This window comes from Hemiscyllium ocellatum, chromosome 1 (genome assembly GCF_020745735.1).
Source record: "Hemiscyllium ocellatum isolate sHemOce1 chromosome 1, sHemOce1.pat.X.cur, whole genome shotgun sequence".
NCBI lineage: Eukaryota > Metazoa > Chordata > Chondrichthyes > Orectolobiformes > Hemiscylliidae > Hemiscyllium > Hemiscyllium ocellatum.
In genome coordinates, this window is record NC_083401.1 from 18,122,931 (window position 1) to 18,140,079 (window position 17,149).

Here is a 17,149-nt window from a genome sequence, read left to right on the forward strand (position 1 = left end):
AATTGAAAGATCTTAAAAACAGGAGGCTTTTCAACTAGGATGACTGTGTTGAATCATCAAAAGTGTTGTAAAAGTGGAGGGTATAAATCTAGAGTCATAGAATTTTACTGGACAGAAGAGGCCATGCAACCCATCATGTCGGTACTGGCTCCTGAAAGAGCTACCCAGCGAGTTCCATTCTCCAGCCATATGTCCATAGCCCTCGAAAGTGGGAGGATTTGAAATGTAGGAGTAGGGACATCTTGCTGCAGTTCTACAGAGTCTTGGTAAGGCCACACCTTGACTATTGTGTGCAGTCTACTCATCTGCGGAAGGTCATTCTGGCTATTGAAGGAGTCCAGCGAAAGTTCACCAGATTGATTCCCGAGATGGCAGGACTAAAGAAAAACTGGATAAACTGGGTTTGTACTCGCTGGAATTTAGAAGGATGAGGGGGGAATCTCATAAACATATAAAACTCTGATGGGTCTGCACAGGCTGGATGCGGGAAAAATGTTCCCAATGTTGGGCAAGTCTTGAACGAGACGTCACAGTCTAAGAATAAAGGGGAAACCATTCAGGACTGAGGTAAGGAAAAATTTCTTCACTCAGGGAGTTGTGAAGCTGTGGAATTCTCTCCCACAGGAAGCTGTTGGGGCCAGTTCATTAGATATGTTCAAGAGGGAGCTCAACCTGACCCTTGTAGCTAAAGGAATCAAGGGGTATGGAGAGAAAGCGGGAGTTGGATACTGATCATATTGATTGGTGGTGCAGGTTCGAAGGGCCAAATGGCCTACTCCTGCACCTATTTTCTGTGCTTCTATTTTTCTAAATTCATCTTAGTGAGTGGGCCAGGGATTGGGGAAAATGGGGGAAAGTTGATGCTTGGACACCAGGTTACAAGATTTGTTTCACTTCCTTTTTGGCACATCCCATGGTCAAACTGTGCTGAGCCCACTGTGTACTCGATACTGGGAAAGCCAAACACATGTCAGGCGACTTCTTTGTGGAGTACCTCCTGCCATGTCACAAGCTTGTGGGAGCCTCTCATAGAGTTGTAGAGTCATACAGCACAAAAACACGTCCTTCGGCCCAACTCGTCCATGTCGACCAGATGTCCTAGACTGAACTAGCCCCATTTGCCTGCATTTGGCCCATATCCCTCTACACCCGTCTTATAAAATCCCATTTAAACTCTCCAGCTTTATCTCACACTGACATTTCTGATGTTGCTCTACTCCATTGTTCAACTGGAGCCCACCATAAACTTCAGAAACAGCGAGTCATTTTACAACTCAGCGCTTTACAGTGTTTTGGTGCCAACACTGTGTTTGCCTGTTTTAAACTATTAACTTTTATTTCCCTTTTTCACCTTTTGTTTTGTTTTCCTTTGTTAGCTGGACATTATGCTTGTTTTTCACTCACAGAACATGGGCCTTGTTGGTTAGGAGAGAGCGAGGATGCAGATGCTGGAGGGAGGAAGGTAGAAAGCCACAAGGGATCAGTCCCATGTTTTACTTCTCCTTCAAGGCACATTGGGGACTCAAGGGTTAAACATTCCACTGCCAAAAAGACTCACTGCAACATCACTTGGAAGCCTGTCCTCTTACAATATAGACAGAACATCTCAGTAGGGGGGAGACTGACTGTATCCCAGAAGAGGCATCTAGTGGAGCCACACATGTGGATTCCCCCGTAGTCCCAGACAGAGGTATTTGTCCTTCCCGGACAAGACTGATAGCCTTGGTCACAACCCTGTTAAGCTGCCTCCCACTCCTATAGTCTTACTTTCCCTCCATATTAGCACAGGTATGTGAATCCCCCATTTAGAGCAGGCAAAACCCTTCTGCCTTAATCTCTTCCCATCAACACATAATCATGAAGAATACAACAATCAGTTCCTGTAATCCATTCACACGTTATCACAGGACATCGACATTCATCAAGCTTTGTAAATTCATAATTACCTATTTTAAACTATGTGATGACAAATGTCCATGTGACTGATAAACCTATTGTTTAATCCTTATAAAAAATATTATCTTTGTGAGTAGGGCAGAGATTCATGGAGACATGTCACCACAAGTAGACACAAGTAGTACTTTTGGGGACATTGAGAATCTCTTGCCGGCTGTCCAATAATAAAGTACCTACTTTTGAGCAGAGCTTTGTGTTGTCCGGATTTTTGGAAAATAGACATCAACAGGTGAGTTAGAGTCAAAAAGGGTGGAGCTGGAAAAGCACAGCAGGTCAGGCAGCATTCTAGGAGCAGGAAAATTGATGTTTCAGGCATAAGCCCTTCATCAGGAATGTGGAGGGGGAAGGGGGGCTGAGAGATAAATGAAGGTTGGGGGTGGGGGCGTGGGGAGAAGGGAGCTGGGAAAGCAAAAGGCAGATGGAAGTCGGAGATGATTGTGATAGGTCGTGGGGAGAGTGGAGCAGAGAGATGGGAAGGAAGATGGACAGGCAGGACAGGTCAGGAGGGTTGTGTCAGGCTGGAGAGTTAGATCTGGGATTGGGTGGGGGAGGGGGAGATTTGGAAACTAGTGAAGTCGATGTTGATGCCGAGTGGTTGAAGGGCCCCTCGTGAGAAGATGAGCTGTTCTTCTTCTAGCTGTTGGGTGGCTCAGATTTGGCAATGGAGGATCCTGGTGAAGGGCTTATGCCTGGAACATCGATTCTCCTGCTCCTCGGATGCTACCTGACCTGCTGTGCTTTTCCAGCGCCACACTTTTGACAAGTTTTCCACATTGTCAGGTGGATGCCAATATTATAGCTGTAATGGAACAGCTTGGCTAAGGATGTAGCCTGTTGTGGATGTGATGATACTGTTGCTTCAAGAGGTGTGTTTTGTACTTTTTTTTTGAAGAGAGGTTTCAAAACAAGGGTGTGAGCAGTCGACCAGAGCCACGAGAGTAAACAGTTTGTGTGGTTTTGGAGGTTTTTTTTGTGGAATAATAGAAGCAGCCTGAAGGCATGTGGCCAGACTTCCACAGAAACAGGACTTTTAGTTTTCAGCAGTTGTTGCTGGAATCTCAGCAGGTTGGAAGCTGCAGTAAACCTCTCCCAGCTGCTCCAATCTCAGAATTTTCTCTTGATGATCTTCACTTCCTGGGCTACTGAAGTTGCATGTGAGACAATCTGTTTTCTCAATTTGCCTTTTGCCAAGGGTGTGTTTATGGGATGTAACTATATTGGAACTGTCAATTCGTAATGCTTACAGTATCTATTATTCTGTTAGACTTTCCAATAAAGTTGTTATTCTTTCTTGCATTTTAATTACAGTGGATGAACAAGATATGTTTTGCTTTAAATCCGATTTTTGACCAATCGCATTTCATCTCAAACGCAACACCTTACATTTACCTTTAAATAATCTTCTGAATATTTTGAAAGGGTTTGTTCTGCACCATAACATGGAGCACAAGTCTTCACTGCTCTTGCTGTGATATATTTAGCATGCATTTCGTTTACTGTAAACTGTGCACTGCACATTAAGTTCCATTTCTTTCTCTCAGTCTCTTCACACCTGCCTCCCCCGTTCCTTTATATTTATGCTCAATAATTCCTTCCTCATTAATTTTCTGTCCTTTTGCCTCCCTTTATCCTTTGATTTGACTTGATTTATTTCTTGCCATGTGCATTTTGTTACAAAGTAAAGGGAATAGTCTCATGTAGTGTCACCACTCTCCAGCGCCATCTTAAAACATAGATAAATAAAGAAAGAAGAAAAAATGTTCAACTTTAAAGAACTCATGCTGTAGATGCTCTTGTATCACACAGTCATAGAATTATACAGCGTGAATACAGACCCTTCAGTCCAACTCACCCATGCTGACCAGATATCCTAAATTAATCTACTCCCATTTGCCAGCATATCGCACTTCCCTCTAAACCCTTCCTACTCATATACCCATTCAGATGCCTTTTAAATGTTGTTACTGTACCAGCCTCCACCGCTTCTTCAGGTAGCTCATTCCATACACGCGCTATCCTCTGAGTGAAAAGGTTGCCCCTCAGGTCCCTTTTAAATCTTTCCCTCTCACCTGAAACTTATGCCTTCTAGTTTTTGGACTCTCCTACCTTGGGAAAAAAGACCTTGACTACTCACCTTATCCATGCCCCTCATGATTTTAGAAATCTCTACAAGGTTACCCCTCAGCCCCCGATCAAACAGTCCCAGCTTATTCAGCGTCTCCTGATAGCTCAAACCCTCTAACCCTAATCCTTTTAAATCTTTGCTGCACCCTTTCAAGTTTCACAACTCTCCTTTCGCAGAGGGACCAGAATTGCACATAGTATTCCAAAAGTAGCCTAACCAATGTCCTGTACAGCTACAACATGTCCTTCCAAGTCCGACACCCAATGCATTAACCAATAAGTACAAGGGTATGGAAAAATGTTTGAGCAAATTACTGCAGATGCTGGAATCTATAACTGAAAGCAAAACATACTGGAAAAGACAGTGGGTCAGACAGCATCGATGAAGAGAGAGAACAAGCTGATGTTTTGAGGCCAGGTGACGAGTTCTGATGAAGAGTCATCTAGATTCGATGCATTACCTTGCTCTCTCTCCATGGATGCTGCTTGACCCACTGTGATTTCCAGCATTTTTTTTGTTTTCAGTATGGAAAGATACTTTTTCATACTGAAAACAAAAAGATCCCTTTTTTGCTGACCTTCAACCCAGTTTTGCATCTCAATGACAAAAAAAAAAGCTGCTTCCTCTGAAGTGAGAAATCTCCTCTGTCCTCGCTTAGCAAAGAGGAAAGATTATCAGCAGCTTTTGGAACTGGCAGAGCTCCTTAAATTCAACATATCCCTTCCACTTCTGTATGAATAAACAGCACTTTCTCAGCGAAGGTTATACTCAATTCCAGCTCACTGCAGAAATGTACTACATTTTCTGACAGACCTATATTGCCATAGCTCTTTCCTTATGACTTACTCTACAATTAATTCCCCTCAGTCAAATTTCTGACCGATTTCCTTCCACAGCGCTCACGTGTTAATCTTCAAAACTGCACCTTGGCAAATTATTTGCAGCATTTCTAATCAATCCCATTTCTTGGCCTTGAAAACTTCAACTTGATCCATAAGACCATAAGACCATAAGCAGAAATTAGGCCATTCGGCCCATTGAGTCTGCTCCGCCATTCAATCATGGCTGATAAGTTTCTCACCCCTGGTTGTGTTACCAGACTAGCATACTTAGTTGGAAGCAGAGGTTCAAGTTCCAACACAGCAGCTTGGCAATCTATATTTAATTCAATAAATCTGGAATAGAAAGCTATGAAAGTGCTAGTTTGCTGTAAAAATCCATCAGTTTCACTAATGCCCTTGATGGAAGAAAATTCTCAGTCCTTTGCCCAATCTGTTACCTCTGACGTCATTTCCATTGTAACATGGTTGACCCTGAGAAGGCCTAGCAAGTCACTCATTCACAGAACCATCTATTTGGTACAGGAAAGGCAGAGGCCAATCAGAATGAGCAACTCACCTGCTGCCATTCTCTCACCTTCCCTCTGTTAGAACTGATTATACTTCCTTTTCAGATAACACACTCAACTTCCCTTATGAGTAGCTCAATTATAAGACCAGAAGATGTAGGAGCAGAATGAAGCTGTTCGACCCATCAAGTCTGGTGCACCATTTGATCATGGTTGATATGTTTCTCAATCCCATTCTCTTACCTTCTCCCTGTAACTCTTGATCTCATTACTAATCAAGAAGCTATCCATCTCTGCATTAACTACACTCAATGACTTGGCCTCCACAGCCCTCTGTGGTAATGAGTTCCACAGATTCACCTCCCTCCGACTGAAGAAATTCCTTCTCATCTCAGTTCTAAAGGGTCATCACATTACTCTGAGCTTGTGCCCTCAGGTCCCCATCTCTCCTGCTGGTGGAAGCATCTGCTCCACATCCAGTCTATTAAGGCCTCTCAGTATTCTGCAAGTTTCCATCAGATTCCCTACCTCATCCTTCTAAACTCCATCACATACAGACCCAGAGTCCTTAACCATTCCTCATATGACAAGCCCTTCATTTATTGGATCATTCTTGCAAACTTCCTCTGAATATCCATTGCCAACACATCCTTTCTTAGATACAGAGCCCAAAATTGCTCACATTTGAGCCTGCCTCCAACACATTGTCAGATACTGCATTCCACAATCTGTCTTTCACTATCCTCCTTCTCAAGGGTAATGATATATCTCAAGGTATATTTAGGAAGTGTTTGTCAATGACAAACACTGTGAACGAGCTATTAGTGGTTTACCTGAACCAAGTAGTCCAGGCTAGATTTAGATCCACACGATTAATCCTCAGAGATTAAAATATACTTTATAAAAAACTTTTAAATATAAACAGTAAAACAGACTAATTCTAAACACCAGTCACACAATTGCAAGCCCATTGTGAATGCCTGGCTGGGTTTCAGTACTGAGTACTGAAGTAAAATCATCTCTGATGATGATTTGTGAACTAAACAGCTTAGAACCACAAAAAGGCAAGATGTAATATCTGATTACCCTCAAAGTCTCTGTCAGGATCTGTCATAGCAATATCATCTGTAACTAGTTGCTAACATGCAATAAACATATTGTGTATGATGACAAGATGCTCCTTTAATTAGACCAGGAAGTGGTTATCATTGACTGAACCAGACCAAGCAGAAAGTGTAGTTTCCTACACTGAAACAGGATGGAGGCAGTAACTTTCATCATAAGCTAGGATGCCCACATGGCACAGCAGAATTGATTTGACGACTCATACAAAAAAAAAGGTTGCTACGTAAATACAAGTCTTCCTTTTGCAACCTTTCAAAGTCAACCACAGATAACAAATGAGATAAATCAGAAGAGGCAGGTGAAACAAACATAGATTTATGGTGGTAGATCGGAAAAAAGTAATGAAAAAATCCTGAGCCTCACCAAGACTGTACCACATATCCCGGATTGCAGCCCCGATCACACCTCTCATATCTCCGTACCTGTAGAAGATAGGGAGAAAATGTCAGTCTAAGTGCTCTTAAGACACTGCAAGTTCTGTACAATGTGGACGAGCCGGTGTTGGACTGGGGTGGACAAAGTTAGAAATCACACAACACCAGGTTATAGTCCAACAGATTTATTTGGAAGTATTAGCTGCTCTTTCACCAGGTAGCTCTGGAACGGGATCATAAGACACTGAACTTATAGCAATAAGTTAGTATTTTGTTCATTCTTACATAATTTTGTTTACATATAAAACACTGCTTCAGCCTCAACTGGTGTTTTCTATTTAGTCCTGGACACCACACTTTAGGATGAATGTGAAGGCATTTAGAGAGAGTGCAGGAAAAATAACAAGAGTCTGGATGAGAAATTTCAGTGAAGTAACTAAGTTGGACAAGTTGGGATGGTTTTCTTTGGAGACGATGAGTCTGACAGTAGATTTGTTCGAGCTACTCAAATTCATTAAAGATCTGGACAGAGTTGAAAGAGAGAATATGCTCTCATTAATATAAAGATCAAATACCAGGTGATACAGATTTATGATATTTGGTAGAATAAAAAGCACTGTAGATCCAAGGAATACTTTTATCATGCAATGAGTGGAATGGAATGAATGTTAGGTTGGATTGAGGGTTTCAAGAGGGGATTGGATTGCTATCTAAAAAGGTAGAGTTACAAGGAGGAGGCAGGGATCGGTACGAGATACATTGCTCAATCCAAAAGCCAGCACTGAGTCACATGGTATGGAAACAGACCCTGTGGCCCAATCGGCCCATGGGGACCATAATCCCAAACTAAACTGGTCCCACCTCCCCACATGTCATCCATTTCCCTCCAAACATTTCTTATTCATGTACTTATCCGAATGTCTTTTAAATATTGCAACTGTACCCATATCCACCACTTCCTCTGGTATTTCATTCCACATATGAATCACTCTCTGTGTAAAGAAATTACACTTCATGTCTTTTTAAATTAATTTCTCCACTCACTTTAAAAATATATCTCCTAATCTTGAAATTCCTGGGGAAAAGATACCTGCCATTCGTATTATCTACACCCCTCATTACTTTATAAACCTCTACAAGGTCACATCTCCTACGCTTCAGCCTATCCAGCCTCTCTTCATAACTCACGCCCTCCATTCACCGCAATATCCTGGTAAATCTCTTCTCAACCCTCTCCAGCTGAATAATATGCTCCCTATGACAGGGAGACCAACATTCTAGACATAGTATTCTAGATGAGGCCCGACCAACATCATGATGTTCGACATGATGTCCTGATTCTTATTCTCAAAAGTCAGAGCAATGAAGGCAAGCGTGCTAAATGCCTTCTCAGCTCCCTCTCTATATGTGATGCAAATGTTAAAGAATTAGGTACTTGAACCCCTAGGTCTCTCTGTTCTCCAACACCACCCAAGATGCTATTTTTAATTATATCAGTCTTGTCTTTACCTTTCTTTCTTCAACTCGATAGACTGAGTAATGCTGTAAAAATTCTGTGATACACTTTTTGCCTCATCTTGACTTATAACTAGCCATGAATTTGGGACATAGCTTGAAAAGAATAGCAAATAGTTCAATTCTTCATTCCCAGGAAGCTTCAGGGTATGGATCATATTTAGAAAGAAAATGCATTCTCAGCAAGGAGAAAGGTCAGTTTGTTGGCAAGGAATAATGACTAAGAATACTGAGATAAGAAATGGGACAATGAGCTCAAGGTGACAAACAGGTTGGCCATCTGGCATATTGTCATAAAGTAACAAATTTTTGGGAGTCTTCTTTACAATAACTTTCATCAGGTCATAATGTATCATTATTAAGGACAATGCATAAATATGTACTGATAAGGTCCTGAGCATTGCCTTCCAATTTACAGAGAGGTATAGGCAAGAACGAAAGGATCAGTAATGCTTTTGATTATGCAGATGCAGGAAATCAGGGTAATTTATGGTGGCTCAGTGGTTAGCACTGTTGTTTCACAGTGCCAGTGACATGGGTTCGATCCCAGCCTCGGGTGACTGACGGTGTGGAATTTTGCACATTCTCCCTGTGTCTGTGTGGGTTTCCTCCCGCAGTCCAAAGAAATGCAGCTTGGGTGGAATGTCCATGTAAATTGCCCCGTATCCAAGGATGCGCAGGTTAGGTGGATTGGCCATGGTAGCTACGGGGTTACAGGAATAGGGTGGTGGGTTGGGTGTGGGTGGGATGCTCTTCAGAGGGTCATTGCAGACTCGATGGGCCAAATTGCCTCTTTCTGCTCTGTCAGGATTCAATGACTCTATAATCCTACAGCTCAGGCATTGACAGGGTCAAAATGTGATCGAGCACAAGAATATAAGAAATAGGGGCTGGAATTGGCCAAAGGGTAATTGAATCTACTAGATTGATTGCCTACTTCAACTCCCATTTTCTAGCTCTGCCCCCATATCCGCTTATTCCCCGAGTTCCAAAGGTCATCCAATCGCATCTTGAATAGAAACACAGAAGACAGGAGACCATTTGGCCCTTCAAGCCTGCTCCACCAACCATCACGATCATGGCTGATTGTCCAACTCTTGAAAATGGAGTCGCAGGTAGATAGGATAGTGAAAAACGTGTTTGGTATGCTTTCCTTTATTGGTCAGAGTATTGAGTACAGGAGTTCTGACATCATGTTGTGGCTGTACAGGACATTGGTTAGGCCACTGTTGGAATATTGTGTGCAATTCTGGTCTCCTTCCTATCAGAAAGATGTTGTGAAACTTGAAAGGGTTCAAAAAAGATTTACAAGGATGTTACCAGGGTTGGAGGATTTGAGCTATCGGGAGAGGCTGAACAGACTGGGACTCTTTTCCCTGGGGCATCGGAGGCTGAGGGGTGACCTTATAGAGGTTTACAAAATTATTTGGGGCATGGATAGGATAAATAAACAAAGTCTTTTCCCTGGGGTTGGGGAGTCCAGAACTAGAAGGCATAGGTTTAGGGTGAGAGGGGAAAGATATAAAAGAGACCTAAGGGGCAACTTTTTCACACAGAGGGTGGTACGTGTATGGAATGAGCTGCCAGAGGAAGTGGTGGAGGCTGGTACAATTGCAACATTTCAGAGGCATTTGGATGGGTACATGAATAGGAAGGCTTTGGAGGGATATGGGCCAGGTGTTGGCAAGTGGGACTACATCGTTTGGAATATCTGGTTGGCATGGACTGGTTGGACCAAAGAGTCTGTTGCCATGCTGTACATCTCTATGACTCTATGACTCTAATCTTACTTCCTCCCCATCACCTTTGGTCCCCTTTGCACCAAGTGCTACATCAAGCCGTTCCTTAAATACATTCAATGTTTTGGCATCAACTACTTCCTGTGATAATGAGTTCCATAGGCTCACCCACTCTTTGGGTGAAGAAATGTCTCCTCATCTCCGTCTTAAATTGTCCATCCAGAATCCTCAGACTGTGACCCCTGGTTCTGGACACACCCGCCATCAGGAACATCCTCCTGCATCTACCAAACATACTGAATGACTGGGCATCTACAATTCTCTGGAATAGAGAATTCAAAGGATTCATGATTTAGGAGCAGAAATAGCTCATTCAGCCCATTGAACCTGTCACATATTCAATATGATTATGGTTAACATGAATGTGCCTTCAACTCCAATTTCCTGACAACTCCTGATAACCTTGTTGGTCAAGAATCCAACTACAACTGACTTCCAAATATTTAATTTAAAAAAGAAATTCATGAGATGAAAGTATCATTGGCCAGGCCTGAATTCATTGCCCATTCCAAAGGGCAGTTAAGAGTCAACCACATTGCTGTGGGTCTGGAGTCACATGTAGGCCAGACCGGGTAAGTTTCCTTCCCCAATGGACGTTAGTGAACCAGATGGGGCTCACCCCACGCCCTCCCCGACAATTGACAATAAATTCATGGTCATCATTAGACTCTTAATTCCAGATTTTTATTGTCTTGAACATCCACCATCTGCTGTGTTAGAATTTGAACCCAAATGCCCAGAATGTAAGCTTGGTCTTTGGATTAAAACTCCATCAATAATACAATGAGGCCATCCCCTCCCCTAGAACAACCCTACCCCAACTTCTCTCTGAGGAAGAGAGTTCCCCTCACTTTTGACCACCTGAAAGAAAATAAATTACACCTTGTCTTTATCTTATTGCAGTTCGAATCTCTCCCAAAGTGGAGACATCCCACTTGTCACGACCTCACATGAAACTAAGGTTCAATACTATCACATCTCATTATTCTAAATTTCAATTGCTGAGGAACAAATAGGGGAAAGGTTGTAGTGAGCTGCAGCAAAGAGGCGTTTTGGGGTCCTAGTCCATGAACCTCAAGTACCTAGCCTTCAAGTTTAGTGGTTAACATGTAAGGCAAGTGGGATGTTTACTTTTATTTCAAAGGGAATGGAGTATAAAAGGATTACTCCGAGCAATCTCCATCTGATTTGAACCATCAGTATGACAGGAGCTGTTAGTTGACCACCATTTCCCCAATGACTGATGTCAAATTAAATGGCTCACAGTGCCCCATCTTTTCTCTCCCTTGTGAGCTGAAGAACAGTGGTGCATTTTCTCACTTCCAAAGCATTGGGAATATTCTAGAATCTAGGGAATTTTAGAAGATCACAAAACACATCTTCCATATCTGTAACCACCTTTTGATGGAGTCAAATCCCAGGAGGAAATGTCAATACAACTTGCAAATGATGCATTCTGCTCTGCCTAATCTGCATCCTTCAAAATGACCCAATTTACAAATCTACCTTCACCAAGGTATCCCTCTGAACGGTTTCATTACTTTTCTGTTCGTTTAACACATTATTTTGTACAAACCGAATGTGAATTTGCAGTGGCTGTAGGAAGGGTGACAGCCCAATGGTATTATTGCTGGACTGTCATTCAGAGACCAGGCATTGTTCTGGGTCCTGGATTCAAATCCTGTCAAGGCAGGTGGTGCAATTTGAAACCTATAAACATCTGGAATTATGCTTCTCGAGATGGCCAGGAATTAATTGTTGGGGGAATTTACCAGTGTCCGTTAGAAGAAGGAAATTACCATCCTTGCTTGCTCTTGCCCACACATGACTCTCGACCCACAGCAATGTGGTTGAATCTTAACTACCCTCTGGGCAATTAGGGATGGGAAATAAATGCTTGTCTCACCAAATATGCCCACCTTCCATTAATGCACTTTTTAAAATGAATTCCATGTTATGATCGCTCATCCCCAGAGGATCACATCGTATGAGATTACCAATTAACTCAGCCTCATTACACATGATAATGTATTATTCTGGAATACAGCCTAGAATGTACACCATGAGATTATCCTTCAAACTACTTGTGTTTAACTATTAAATCTACATGAAAATTAAAACCTCCAAAAATTATTTTATTGCTTTCATAAAAAGTTCCTCTCAACTCTGCATCTATCCACCAATAAGACTATATGAGGAAGCAAACAGTTCAGTCTGCCATTGTTTTCTGCCTTGAGATGTATTTTTCCGATCTCCATTTATACTGAGTTGATACCCTGATCTTCTGAACCAAGCTCCCTCCTCACTACAATTCTTATTTCATCATTTATTATCAAACCATATCCTTGGATCTTCTTTTTCCATTTGTTCTGCCTTTTTGAAATGTGAAGTAATCTAGAATACCTAGTTCCCAACCTTAGGCCTACAGGATCACAGAATCCTAATGATGGAGAGGAGCCCATTCAGTCTATCCTGTCTGCACTGGTTTTCTGAGCATTATAACTTAATGCTAATTTCCTGCTTTTCCCGGTAACCCTGTACATTGTTCCTATTTAAATAGCTATCCAATGCCATCTTGAATGCTTCAATCGAACCTTCATCAATCACATTCCCAGGAATTAGTCCTATTAATGTACTTTTCTTTTGATCACACCTCCATGGTCTGTGTCAATGCTGTGCACAGCATCAGCACACCAATTGTTGTACGGACCCTCTTAGAGAGAACACAACTTCTAGGTAGGTAGTATGATGACTAAGCAGTTAGCACAGTGGCCTTGCAGCGCTAGGGGCCTGGGTTTGATTCCACCCTTGGGTGAGTGTGTGTGGAGTTTGCACATTCCCCCTGTGTCTGTGTGGGTTTTCTCTGGGTGCTCTGGTTTCCTCCCACAATCCAAGGACGTGCAGATCAGGTGGATTGACCATGGGAAGTTGGCTCTGATGTGGGTTAGCTGTGGGAGGTGTGGGTCTGGGTGGGATGATCTTCAGAGGGTCGGTGTTGACTTGATGGGAAAATGGGCTGAAAATGTGTTGCTGGTTAAAGCACAGCAGGTTAGGCAGCATCCAAGGAACAGGAAATTCGACGTTTCGGGCCAGAGCCCTTCATCAGGAATTCGGGCTCTGGCCCGAAATGTCGAATTTCCTGTTCCTTCGATGTTGCCTAACCTGCTGTGCTTTAACCAGCAACACATTTTCAGCTCTGATCTCCAGCATCTGCAGACCTCACTTTTTACTTGATGGGAAAATGGCCTACTTCCACAGTGTAGGGATTCTATGATAAAGATAGTGTGTTCCGTGTCCCTAGGAATCAGGAATACTGTTGTAACATCAAGGGAGAACAATGAAACTTTCTCTTATTGGAGATGGTAAATACCGATACTTGTTTAGCATGAATCATACTTACCTGGATGTTGTCCAGGTCCACCTACATCTGGACATAGACTGCTTCAGTAATTCAGGATTCTGTTAAATTCAGCCTTGATCTCATCTCTGCACCCATGGCCATCCATGCAAAAGGAGGGAATCAGGTTCTCCATCATTGCAAAAATCCATGCCTTCATTACCGTACAAATACTTTTCTATAATAACTAATATATCAAAATCATTTGTGCCTTTTTGACCCATTTGGTACTCTGTCTTGTTCTGACTGCCTCATGCATTCAGATCAAGCGTATTTAATGTTAACATTTTACCATCTGTGCTAATTTGACCTTAATCACTGATGCAGTTATTACCAGTAAATCCCATCCTGTTACATTCTGCTGACTGGACTCAGATTGCATTGCTGGCCTATGGTTCAGGTTTTGCTTTTCAGATTTTATAAATTTCCCTCGCCTGACCCTTGCTCTGCTCCATGCTTTGAAACTGTTCAGCCGGATGAGGTGAAAAGAGCGGTATAGCTGGAGCACTGAGATCAAAAGTCGTCATCCTGAGATAGCCCCAGTCTAACCTGATACTAATGTTACACTTAAGGTGGCATCCGATGTAGCCCAGAATCAATGAGTGCATGTACCATGCAGGAGACCAAGGGGCAGAATTCTCTGCTCCCCTACTGGATCTTACGTATGGGGCAATGAGGGCAGGACCCTTCCTGACTGGCCCATTCTGAACTGTGAAACATTTCACAGTGTGATGACCATGGCCTAGACCAGCCTGTACACCCTTGCCAGCAACCAGCAACTGCGTGAGGGGCATCTGACACTCAGCCTTAATTCTGAGCCAGGCAAGTGGAGATCAGGGGTGGGGATGGAAAGCCAACCCTGCTCAGCCCTCTGGCCTCAACGAAGTTGGGCCTGGGTGGGGGATGGGCACATGCCTGCCATTCCCTTCAATGGTCTCCTTTTTACGTTGGGCATCATACCGTGATGTCTGCTCCCCATAGTTTCTCACTCCTCCCTTGTCCTCACCATTGAGATCTCTGAACTTTCCCCCACCCCAAGTGCCCTTGGTCCTGGTCTTCTAGCCTGGCGACTACTTCATGAACCCTCATTGGAGCATCCAAAGACTGTTGGGCAGCTGGTACTGGGGGGAGATTGGTAGGCAGAGGTGTGGAAGGGGTGAGATGTGATGCCTTCACTGTGAACAATTTGAGCAGTGAAGCGGGAAGCCACACCCTTTGAAACCCCCAGCCAAGACTGACATCCACTAGCACCAAAAGATGGGACATGAGCCAATCAAATCTCACTGCAGAATCTACAACAGAAATTTACGTTTACACAGTGCCTCAAACATGATAAAACACCTCGATGTACTTCAGAGGGGCATTACTGATTCCAATTTGACAACAAACTGCATAACGCAACAGCAGGGTAGTTGGGGAACAGGAAAGGAGATGGAGGCAAAGAGATTGAAGATGATAAGAAATAAGAAGAAGAGTAGGCCATTCATACTCTTGAGCCTGCTCTGCAATTCAACAGGATCATGGCTGATCTGATATTCGTCACCTCCATAGAATCTCTTTAGTGCAGACAGAGGCAATTCAGCTTATCAAGACTTCACCAACCCTCCAAAGTAAGGGGTAAATGTAGAGTAATAGGGTGGGGGAATGGGTCTGGATGGGTTACTCTTCAGAGGGTTGGTGTGGATTTGTTGGGCCAAAGGGCTTGTTTTCACACTACAGGGATTCTATAAAAAGAAGAGCATCCCAATTAGACCCAGCATTACACAGGGTGGCATGATAGCTCAGTGGTTAGCACTGCTGCCTCACAAAGCCAGAGGACCTGGGTTCAATTCCAGCCTCGGGTGACTGTCTGTGTGGGTTTCCTCTGGTTGCTCCGGTTTCCTCCCACAGTCTAAAAGATGTGTTAGTCAGGTGACTTGGCCTCGCTAAATTGCCCAGAGTGTTAGGTGCATTAGTCTAAGGTAGGGAATGGGTCTGGGTGGTTACTCTTCAGAGGGTCAGTGTGGATTTGGTGGACCAAAGGACCTGTGTCCATACTGTAGGGAATCTAATTTAAAACCATGGCTCATCCAGCCATCCTACACATTCCCTGGATCCTACAGGCAATTTAGCATGGCCAATCCACCTAACCTGCATATGTTTGGACTTTGGGAGGAAATCCACCCAGAGAGTAGGAGAACATGCAAATCCACACAGATAATCACCTGAGGCTAAAATTGAACCTGTGTTCCTCGTGCTATGGGGCAGCAACACTAGCCACTGTGACATCCTCCATCTGTAAATGTGGAGTTTGCACATTCTCCCTGTGTCTGCGTCGGTTTCCTCCCACAATCTATAGGTGTGCAGGTCAGGTGAATTGGCCATGCTAAATTGCCCATAGTCTTAGGTGCATGAGTCAGAAGTAAAATAGGGTTGGGGAATAGGTCTGGGTAGGTTACTCTTTAGAGGGTCAGTGTGGACTTGTAGGGCCAAAGGGTTTATTTCCATACTGTAGGGAATTTAATCTAATCTATTTCCTACCCTTTCCCCCCAATCCTTGATTCCCATACTGATCAGGGAGGAGAAAGTGAGGTCTGCAGATGCTGGAGTATCAGAGCAGAAAATGTGTTGCTGGAAAAGCGCAGCAGGTCAGGCAGCATCCAAGGAACAGGAATTTCGACGTTTCGGGCATAAGCCCTTCATCTTCTCATTCCTGCCTGACCTGCTGCGCTTTTCCAGCAACACGTTTTCAGCTGATCAGCCTTACTACAGTGAAGGAATTCCAGAACTTGCAGCCTGGCTGGCTGAAGGAATGGTTACAAAAAGCGTGGGGTGGGGGTTGGTGGAGGGGGAGGACAGAGATGTGGGGTTGGCCAAGAATTCAGAATCGGACGAGGACAAGGTTCTCAGAGGCTTCGTAGGGCCTGGCGTTTCTGTCAGCCTCTGTTACTCTACTTTGTGACTATTCTCCAGGATAGTACATTTCTGCATGCTTCAGATGTTCAACTGAACAAACTGAGAAAAAAAATGCTAATGGGGTTCATTTTGCTATTATTACCAGAGAAAAGATTACTTTAATGACTCTCAGTTACTTCTGTTGGTCAGAGGTGTAAAGTGAACAGAATGTCCAAATGAATGGCAAATGACCCCTCCTTCCAATCTATCTTGAACACATTAAATGGACCTATTCCTTTCAAAGATCAGGAACAATGAGGTAATGAGCTTCAGAGTGACTCAGACAGATTGGAATGATGGGTTTTTCTCTTTGAAAGAGGACATGCTGGTTGAACACACTGTGCCTTTGCTCAATAAATCTGGATTCAAATCCAGTCCAGATGGAGAAGGTCCCTTTGTTGCAAAGATCTTAAAAATAAAATGAGTTCTGTCAGTCTCAATCCAATTACAGCAGGCACAAGTCCATAGCGGGAGAAGTGCCCTTGCGTTAACCACTAATTGACACTAACTCAAAAATCAATGACACGGAATATGAACATTGGCATTCCTGCCCACATCCCTGACAGTGCATTGGAC

The 17,149-nt window shown here is 43.3% G+C and overlaps 1 protein-coding gene across 2 annotated transcripts in view; it reads right to left on the minus strand.

Moving 5' to 3' along the window:
* The window catches only part of LOC132824791 (dedicator of cytokinesis protein 2-like), a 1,235,709-nt gene that overhangs the window by 325,723 nt on the left and 892,837 nt on the right, over positions 1 to 17,149 (minus strand). For both annotated transcript variants that reach the window (XM_060839646.1, XM_060839560.1), the window contains exon 32: positions 6,918 to 6,976. In XM_060839646.1, the coding sequence (XP_060695629.1) occupies positions 6,918 to 6,976 (59 nt within the window). The remainder of the gene's footprint in view (positions 1 to 6,917; positions 6,977 to 17,149) is intronic.